The 10215-nt window shown below is 48.5% G+C and overlaps 1 protein-coding gene across 1 annotated transcript in view; it reads left to right on the forward strand.

Annotated features, from left to right (window-relative positions):
* Nucleotides 1-6998, forward strand: part of MFN1 (mitofusin 1) — a 47693-nt gene extending 40695 nt beyond the window's left edge. The window contains exons 16-17 of the mRNA XM_006162727.3: nt 1499-1633; nt 5026-6998. Of these exons, the coding sequence (XP_006162789.1) occupies nt 1499-1633; nt 5026-5104 (214 nt within the window). The 3' untranslated portion in view covers nt 5105-6998. The remainder of the gene's footprint in view (nt 1-1498; nt 1634-5025) is intronic.
* Nucleotides 6999-10215: the final 3217 nt, after the last annotated feature.

A 10215-nucleotide genomic window follows, 5' to 3' on the forward strand; every position in this document is an offset into this window, starting at 1 on the left:
GCCGGGGGGGGGGGAGTGTGTGTGGGCAGGGGAAAGTGAGAAAACAAGCCGCTGCAGGTCCAGAACTCAAACTGCGGTTGACCATGTGGGTGTCCTGCGCCCTTAACCACCGCACCACCTAATGAAGGTCCTGGACCTCCAGAAGTCAGCCGAGGTTCATATAAGCACAGAGTTAAGGGGCTCTCCACTCATCCCATCACACACTTAGTTATTTATCTATTTGTCTTTGTGGCAAAGAGTTCTTTTGCTTTCAAATAGTAACAGTTTACCAGGTAATAGCATGCAACAGGGTCATCTCACGTTTATTAATTGCCTGCCATGGGACATCACGTAGGGGTGATGGATTCTCTTTCTTAGAGGACTTCCTAATGGTAGCAGCGTCTAATAATTATAATGCTGAATTAAACTATACAAGCTAAATACTAGTTTGATATTTAATTGAATATTGAAAAGATGAAGCATGCTTCTGTTTTCTAATACTGAGTGGGAGACCAGGGAGACGAGAAAGACCAGAGCAGATGGAGATGCACAGAAAAGTTAGAGAGAGGTACATCAGTTGGTGGCGTTTGGAAGCTTCAGTTGTAAAAAAGTACAAACATAATATTTGCCAAAGCTAATATATTAACTAGAACTCAAATTAAATATAACCCTTGGGTTCTAGAAACATGGTTAATTTTTTCTGTGATACAAAATATTTTTGCCTGTGTCACGGAAGCATGTGGAATTTTTTTTCTTTCTGTTCTTGGTAATTTCTTTCTTTCCTTTCATTTTTTTTTAGAATTATGTAATTTTATTCATCATCATTATTATTATTATTTGAAGTTGACCAGAGAGAGAAAGCAAGTGAAAAGGCAAGCTGCCAGGTCCAGAACTTACCGCAATCAGCCACGTGGGATCCAGCCGCCTTAACCACTGTGCCACCTGCTGGCCCCTCCTTCCATTTTTTTTAATTGCCAGAGGCCATGTGCACTCGACAGAGACAGAGGGAGTGGGGGAAATCTTCCTTGATGGGGTGTGGCCCTGCCACAATCCCTTCTCCTGCATGTCTTCACCCTGTCAGGGTTTGGGGTGCATGTACATATGTCCATCATATTTTTCAAGGCACTAGGCCAAGATTCAAACTGCAGTTGGCAGTCCGAGGGCTACCTTCCTTAGCCACGAGGTTGCTGGGCCAGCCCTCTATGTAATTTCTATTCTTAGCGGCCAGGAGACAGCACTAAGGTTGATTATGCTTCATAAGAAATGCCTGTACTCCCCTTATAGCGTCTTACTCACTTAACAGCCATGTAGCCGAGGTAGTGCTGTCGCTAGGACGCTTGTCTTGAAGCCAGGTGAAGTGACGCCTCCAGTTGGCTTGGTAAGCTTCTAGGTCATTCTTAGCAGTGTTCTTTGATTCTTTCTGGTTGAAGTTTTTTAAAAATGTGTGTATTTCTGTAAACTTCATATTGAAATTTATTTTAAAGGACACTAATGACTGCTACTTAATTTTGTTTTGAAGAGAGATGGCTACCACTTTTGCCCGCCTGTGCCAACAAGTTGATGTTACTCAAAGACACCTAGAGGAGGACATTGCTAGATTGTCCAAGGAGATAGATCAGTTGGAGAAAATACAAAACAGTTCAAAGCTCTTAAGGTACTTAAACCTTTTTTTCTCAATAGTATGCACATTTACTGGTCTCATCACCAAAATGTAGTTATGAAAATTACCAGTGAATTTGTATTAGAAGTTTTAGCTTTCTGTGTTGGTTTAAGTTAAAATTTTGCACACTCAATTCCTCATGTTTTATGATTTCAGTGAAAGCTAATTTCAAGAATAGAACAAATCTGAATTAAGATTCTTTTTAACATCTAAACTTACTTTTTTTTTTTTTTGGAGAGTTGTGTTTGTTTGTTTGTTTTTTCTTTAGGGTGCATGCCCTTGCCAGAGAGACACACAGAGAGAGAGAGAGACAGAAAGTGAGAAATCACTCCTCCAAGGAGGACGGCCGTGCTGCAGTCCCTTCTCCATTCTCTTCTCAGGATTTGGGTATGCACGCACACACACCTGGCATGGATTTTAAGCCACCAGGTCCAGGACTCAACTGAGGTTGACAGCGTGGGAGTCCAGCGACGTAGCCACCCCGCCGTCTGCTGGTCTCTAAACTTACTTTTTTGTTAGGCTGTATTAGTCCCCTCACTCCCCCCCTCTTTTTTTTTTGGTGGAGAGATTTTTGTTATAGGGTACATGCATTTGCCAGGAAGACAGAGACACAGAAAGCAAAAAATCACCCCTCCAGGGAGGGGTGGCCACACTGCAGTCCCTTCTCCTCCATTCTCCTCTCGGGATCTTGGGCATGCACACACATGCGCCCTGTGTGAGTTTAAGCCACCAGGTCTGGGACTTGAACCGCGGTTGAATACATGGGAGTCCAGCGCTTTAACCACTACACACCTACTGGCCTCAGAAGGATGTCTTTTTATTTTTCCTTATCGTAGTCTTTCTTTGCCCTCTGGCAAAATTAAAAGATAAAACTACCCTTTGTTTTATATGTCATTTCCCCGGGTTAACAAATAAGGATACTAGGACCAGCAGTTGGTGGCTATGTCGCTGGACTCCCACGTAGTTGACTGCGGTTCGAGTTCTGGACCCAGTGGCTTAAACTCACTCCAGGTGCGTGTGTGCATGCGTGCCCAACATTCCGAGAGATGAATGGAGGAGAAGGGATTGCAGCGTGGCCATCCCCCCGAGGGGTGATTTCTTGCTTTCTGTCTCTGTCTTTCTGGTGAGAACACATGCCCTATAACAAAAATCTGTCCCGCCGTCTGCTGGTCTCTAAACTTACTTTTTTGTTAGGCTGTATTAGTCCCCTCACTCCCCCCCTCTTTTTTTTTTGGTGGAGAGATTTTTGTTATAGGGTACATGCATTTGCCAGGAAGACAGAGACACAGAAAGCAAAAAATCGCCCCTCCAGGGAGGGGTGGCCACACTGCAGTCCCTTCTCCTCCATTCTCCTCTCGGGATCTTGGGCATGCACACACATGCGCCCTGTGTGAGTTTAAGCCACCAGGTCTGGGACTTGAACCGCGGTTGAATACATGGGAGTCCAGCGACGTAGCCATTACACCATCTGGTGGTCCCTGCATTAGTCCCTTTTTAGTAGGAGATTTGTATTTCAAAATAAGTCTTTAGTCTTTATATCTAAGACCCATAACTTCTGTTCCCCCTGGGGACTATTGGGTATACCTATGTTTGAAGCAATAAAAGTAAACAAGAGTTCCCGATAAAATGTGCGTTTCTGGAATATTATTTATTATGGATTATTTTTTTAAAAACTGCTATTTGGAATACGACTGTGTCACCATAAGGTCTACGCTTGGTAGTTTTCTCTCCGCTTTCTTACCCAGTTAGCCGGCTTGCCAGGCTGCCTGGGAGAGTCACTGCGCACCGTTTAACCCTGCTCCTACTCTCTGGCACGCGCTGTGGAAACTCGCCCATGGAAACAGCGCCCCGTGTATGCGGCCCGATCTGGGCACATGTCTGACATCTGTGCTAGTGACTGGCCGTGGCACCATATTCTGATTGCAGTCACATGCATCCTTGTCGTACTGCATCTCAATCCCTGCAGAGATAACTGCCCGTCACTGAACCCTTACCAGCCTCCCTGCGTCCACTCCCACCCGGGAGTGTCACGCTCCCACTGCTCTCTCTGTGAGGCTGTCTGCGGTGCTCCGGTCAGACCGGCTGGGATTTTGCCTTTACCCACACAAGCTCGTAAAGTGTTTTATCTGTTAGAGCAGAACATACATGATTTATGTTTTAGATTACTGACGCATGTCTTGCAGCTTTCTGGTACTGGCAGGACAGCCTGGACTAACCCTTTGATCTGCTGATTAATCCTTTTCCTAATAGGGAAAAGTTGTGTAGAACAAGTGCCACGATGTTTGGAGTCTGTTGTTCTTAGAGTAGACCCAGTCGAAGGAGTGGAGTCCACCTGGCTTCGTGCTTCTGGGGAGTTCCCTGCGAGCTGACACGTGGCGTTCGTGGCATGTGCACGTTTGGGTGCAGCCCGTCACCCCGGGCAGCCACCACACACTCGGCCCAGGCACTGAGCGTGTTGGTGTGGTGCGGGAGTCTGTGCCACTGTGGGTCAGCCGTTTTCCTCACTCGCTGTGGGCGTCCGGCTGACGGAGCATTCCAGTGCGTGGCCTTTGATTCTTGCCAGCTCTCCGCACGCGCATGACGAACCCACTCGCTCTGGACTTGGTGTTTACTCAGAGGGGTTGTCAGGGGCTTCGTGCCTGTGACTTCCCTGTGAGAGGCACGGCTCCGTTTTCTGCTGTGTTCCTGTGTTCTCCTTTCCCCGAATTGCCAGAGGGTGCCTGTGAGAGTGGGGGGCAGGGGAGAGAGGGAGAAGGCACCCCACCAGGGCATAGGCACGCCACAGTCCTCTGCTTGCTCCTCTCTGTCCTCAGGGTTTGGGGACATGCATGCACGTGTGCCTGTGTTTTTCAAGCCTCCGGGGCCAGGATTTTTATTTTTTATTTTTTTGAGAAGTTTTTGCTATAGGGCACGTGTGCTCACCAGAAAGAGACAGCGAGAAATCACCCTCCAGGGGGATGGCCACGCCACAATCCCTTCTCCATTCTCCTCTCGGGATCTTGGGCGGGCACGCACGCACACGCGCCCGGCGTGAGTTTAAGCAACTGGATCCAGGATGCAAACCGCAGTCGGCTACATGGGAGTCCAGTGACACAGCCATTGCGCTAACCGCTGGTCCCCCTGGAGCTAGGGTTTGAGCCATGGCCAGCTGTGTGGGATCTGGCTCCATAACCAGTGAGCCTGTTCGTGCTCGTCTCTCTGAGTCCCTCTGAGTTCCTCTGAGGCCTCGGGCATGGGCAGCACAGTGGGTGCTCCAGGAGGGTGGTCCTCGTTAGGTCTGCACCTGGTCCCCGGCCGCCAGTTGTGGCTGCTTGCGGTGGGGTGGGTGCATTTCCTCATTGTCCTGCAGGACACTTAACCGGTGTTTGTTCATTTTTTCACATTAGAAATAAAGCTGTTCACCTTGAAAATGAGCTGGAGAGTTTCACTAAGCAGTTTCTACGCTCGAGTAATGAAGACTCTTAAGAACTGGTTTGGCAGCCGTCATAGGAGGCAAGGAGACTTGGAAGATTGGGACAGTGGTTGTTCTCATGGAATGACTTTAAACGTGAATTATACTAGCTACCTAAATGTTACGCAGACCCCTGCGCAGATTCTGGTAGTGATCTGTTTCAGGGTGTTCGCATTTCTGAAGTGTTATGTCCTTGGTTTTAGTTTTGGGTAAACTGGAGAAAAGGCTATTTAATGTGTTAATTCGTTAAAAACCACAGAACCAACCGTGTGACCCCTGAGGGGTGGGGCCTCGTTTGTAATGAGGGCTTTCTTTGTATTTGATTCAGAAAACTCTGCTTCCTGGTATCCAGGAATTAGAGGTTGATCCTTTCATCTTTCTCAGCTAATTTTTGATGCCTTCTTTCATGGGAAGAGTCACTTTTCGTTTTTGTTTTATAAACTGCATTGCTCTGACCACCAGGGAGTGTGGGATGTTCTTGAGTGTCATTTATGGAAGTTATGGTCATGCTTGCCATCCTGCCAGGTATGTAAACCACTAACATTCTGGTTTTCCTCTTTTATGTTCATTAAAATGGGTATAAGACAATATGAAAGTTAGTTGTTATAGTCACTTATACATGTATTTGGGTCTAAATTGTTTCCTGATCTGTTCTTAAAGAAATCTTCCCAGCTCTACTTGAGTCCTGGTTCCAGCAGGGAAGGCTTTCCCATCTTGGCTGTAGGAGGGGAGTTTGAAGTGATCAGAACAGCGGCAGCTGGGGTGCTCTGAACTTGGGGGACAGCGTGTTTGCAAACTGTCGGAAGGTGATGCCCAGGGTTCCGCTGGCTTTTACACCTGTGTAACTTACGAATTTGCTGGGGCTCTGTTAAAAAGCATTACTGTAGATTTTTATTTATGAGTTCAAGGATTATGTCTCCTTCTGTTTTAAAAACTCATCAGAACTTACATGGATGGAAGCACACAGAAAGGACCCTTCTCAGGCCTCCCTATGTGGAACGCAGGACCACCCGACCGCCTCGCTCACCCGCCGATTGTGGTGCGCACGCCCGGGCGGGCCTCGGCCAGGGTGCTCCGTGCTTCCTCGGGGCGGTGACTGCAGGCTCTCTGCTCAGCACACACTATTCCTTTTCTGTGCCTTTTAAGGTCCCTGGGTACCTTCCAGGCCTTTCATAGCGGGTGCAGCTCTGTTTTTCCAGATGATTCATGGATAAAAATAACACTATTTAGGTGATGGAAGCTTTTCAGAAATATATTGTTACCAAATTGGATATTAGGGTGCAGAATTCAGGCGGCTTTTGATGCCGTCTGTGGCCCTGACTGGGACAGTTGCCGGCCAGGAGTGTTAGGGCACAGCCATGATGTGTGGAACTGGTGCCTGCCATGGGGCTGGCCTGCCACGGGGCTGGCGTTCCGGCTCCAGGCCGCAGCCTGTGCCGGCCGTGCGTGGGCTCCCACAGTCGTGCTGCTCTGGGGTCGGCAGTACATCACCTCACACTTGTGGGGTGCGGATTCTGGGCCCCAGCCACTCATCGGGATGGTGGGTTTGGGCAGCTGTCTCGTGCCCTGAGCCCTCCTGCTTGGTGCGTGAAGGTGTGGCAGACAGCAGAGAGGCACTGTCACCCCGTTCCATCTCAGGTTTGGATGTGGTTCTGCCCGATCGAGTTTAACCTGTCCGGTTATTGGGAACCGAACCCTAGCCCAGCTGTCAGATCCGGGACGAGGGCACCTGTGACCGAGCTGTGGCCACGCAGGTGGGTCCGGACGCTGGACGCCGTTGGTTTGCTCGCGTACTTCACTGCTCTGTGCGTTTGCAGGGCCGTTCATAAACTCTGTACCCTTGCACTTTTTACAGAACATAAGTGTGCAAGCTTGCAAAATAAATAAATCTGATGGTTGATAAATGTAGCGTTTGTAATAGTATTTCGTGGTTTTAATATTTGATCCTGAATCGTGTTTATGGTAGTAGGCGGATAAGCTGTCTCGAGTGGACTGACTCGCGATTGTATCAGCGGCGTTTAGTTCTCCTCGCCAAGTTTCGAAAGGGTGAGTAAACGTCAGGCACAGGTCCTTAGTCCAGGGTGTCACTGGCCACTGCCGAGACCTCGTTTTCATGGTTCCCACCTCACGTTTGCGTTTGCGGGTCCTTGCCCAGTACCCTTCCCTGGAAGAAGAGGACTGCTACAGATGCTCTCGGCAGTCCGTCCTTGCCCACTGCTCCAGCCCGCGGTGCTGTGTGCTCTTACGGGGACGCCTGTCACAGCCTAAAGAAAATCCCCAAATGTCAGCAGGTAGAATAACAAACACAAAGCACCCAGAAGAGCAGGACAGACCCGCCACCCATCACTCAGCTCCAGAGTTACCACCCTGAGCCGGCTCTAATGGATGGACTGAGTGCTGTGCCCGCAGCTGGATTCCGCATGGCCACGCCAGGTTCAGATCCCAGCCCAGGCAGCCTAGAAACGCCAGACAACTGTGATGCCCCAGATCCTGGAGAAATGGACAAGGAGTGTGGTGAGAGCACATTCCACTGGGTGGTTCTCTCTGGTGATCATTTTTTTTTTCTTTTTCTTTTGGAGCGGTTTTTGCTATAGGGTGCGTGCACTCACCAGAAAGAGAGAGACACAAAGGGAGAAGTCACTCCCCATGGGGGGATGGCCACACCGCAATCCCTTCTCCAATCTCTTCTCAGGATCTTGGGCACACATGTACACGTGCCCGGCATTAGTTTAAGCCACCGGGTCCAGGACTCAACTGCGGTCGACTATGGGGGAGTCCCCCGCCAGCCATTACGCTAACTGCTGGTCCCAATGGTGATAAAGTTTTTAACATAAAATGTTAACAACTCTAAAATCTGTGGCTTTTAAACATGCACTAGCAGTCTATAGCATGCTGAGGACACGTCAGGTCTCTTCATTGCTTCTGAACCACTCATCATGAAAAACAAAACTCACCAATGTTTAGATAAAGGAATTCAGGCTGAGCATGAAACTTCCGGCTTGGAGTTTGGTTCGGGGCCTAGTTTTCTCTTGTCAGGCAAGTAAAGTGCTGACATAATAGTGGAAGCAGGTGGAGTGGTGGTTAAAGGTGCTGGATTCCCACATGGTCGACCAAGGTTCGAATCCCGGACCTGGCATCGAGTCTGGTTAAAAGCACTTTATTGATGACAGTATCAATTCACAGTGCAAAAGTGTACGAAGGAACGAATCACTGTGTAAGAGATCAGAGAGCACTTAGGCCATGTACAGATCATAGTGTGCAGCGCTAAAGCTATTTTAAGAGCTTTAGTTGACCATGTCTCCCTTTCCCATAATCAGCCCTGGTACCGACAGTTTAGTTCCGAGTGTGCAAAGCCACTCCAGGTGGGAAGCATTTCCAGAGTGCTGTCACAGCCCTACCCTTCAAACTGTGTTTAGGTATGGATGCCTTTGGATAAGAAAATGCAAATGCTAGTGTTCAGACGCTTCTTTGAAAAGAAGAACAATGGTATAGAGCAGCCCGTGAAACAGAAGGCCTGAAGTGCCTGCCCTAGTACATCACTGAACGTCCACATATTAACAAGGAATGTGGTTCAAGCGCGTGCTGGGCCCATTTAACGCCAGTTGAAACCATGGCTTCCTTTTTGCCATAATGCTTCATTATCATAACTTTTACAGAATCAGTAGTTGGTCTTTTCGGTTTTTTTTTTTTTTTCTTTTTCTTTTGGAGAGGTTTTTTGCTATAGGGCGCGTGCGCTTGCCAGACAGACAGAGAGACAGAAAGCGAGAAATCACCCCCCAGGGGGAATGGCCACGCCGCAATCCCTTCTCCATTCTCCTCTCAGGATCTTGGGCATGCACGCACATGCGCCCCTTGAGTTTAAGCTGCCGGGTCCAGGACTTGATCCGTGGTCAACCACATGGGAGTCCAGCGACATAGCCACTATGCCAACTGCTTGGCCCTGAATTTGAGGCGACTCACAATAGACCATGGAGAAAAGCTAGTTCATCCTACGTGTAGCTCACTTTTGACTTAATCACCCTCACATACTGATTTTACTTGTACTACCCTTTTTCCTAAGAAATAGGGGCTAACTTGTGGATAAGTAAGAGATAGTTTATATTTTGTTTTCCACTATGGCAGAGGGAAAGGAAAAGCTGAACATAGAAATTGATAGGAAAAAAAAAAGCAAAGCCTGATTCAAAGCGTAAAGGCCAGTAAGAACATCCTCATAGAATGCCTACTTAGGGCGCTGTCCAGTCCTAGGTTAAAGACGGCAGTCACGAGTATTCAATTGTATGTAAAGTCCGAGACATTCACATCAGAATGTGAATTATCCTGAACATTGTCACTTTCTAAGTATTTCTACAATTTGTTAGGGCAGCGGGCTCTCGCGGGAGGGCGGTGCGTCCGTGGGTGCACCTGGAACACGCGTGCCCTGTGTGTTCCCAGGCTGCTGGGTGTGGGATTCGAATCTGTTGGGCCAGGTGGGATCCAGTTGCCCTGACCACCATGCCACCAGCTGGCCCGTGTTTTTAAATTGCCAGAGGGCAGGTGTGCTCACCAGAGACAAAGGGGGACAGGAAGAAAGCACCCCTGGGGTGTGGTGGCCGCAGTCCCTGCCCCTTTCCTCTGTGGTGTCAGGATGCAAGCCGCACACGCACATGTGCACATGTGCCCCGTGGGTGTCTCAAGGCGCCAGGGCTGGGACCGGGACTGCGACCGGCCATACGGCACCTGGCTCCGCTAACCAGGAGGCCACTAACGCCAGTCCAGCTTTCACTTTAAAACACAATAGGAGGGACCAGCAGGTGGCGTGGTGGTTAAGGCGCTGGGCACTCCCACATGGCCGACCGTAATTTGAGTCCTGAATCTGGTGGCTTGCTTTCTCACTTCCTCTCTCTCTTACTCTCACCCTCTGTCTCTCTCTGGTCAAATTAAAAAATCAATGAATGAATAAAAATTAAACTAAATAATTATTTAAAAAATACTAATAATAATAAATAGATTTAAATAAATAATTATTTAAAAAAAAAAACAAAACCCACAAGGTTTTTACCTTGGGGAATGTGCACTTGCAGGAGAGAGAGAGAGGCAGTGAGAGGGGACGTGAGAAGCCTCCCCCAGTGGCCCGGCCATGCTGCAG

Source organism: Tupaia chinensis, unplaced genomic scaffold (assembly GCF_000334495.1).
Source record: "Tupaia chinensis unplaced genomic scaffold, TupChi_1.0 Scaffold140400_1, whole genome shotgun sequence".
Classification (NCBI taxonomy): domain Eukaryota; kingdom Metazoa; phylum Chordata; class Mammalia; order Scandentia; family Tupaiidae; genus Tupaia; species Tupaia belangeri.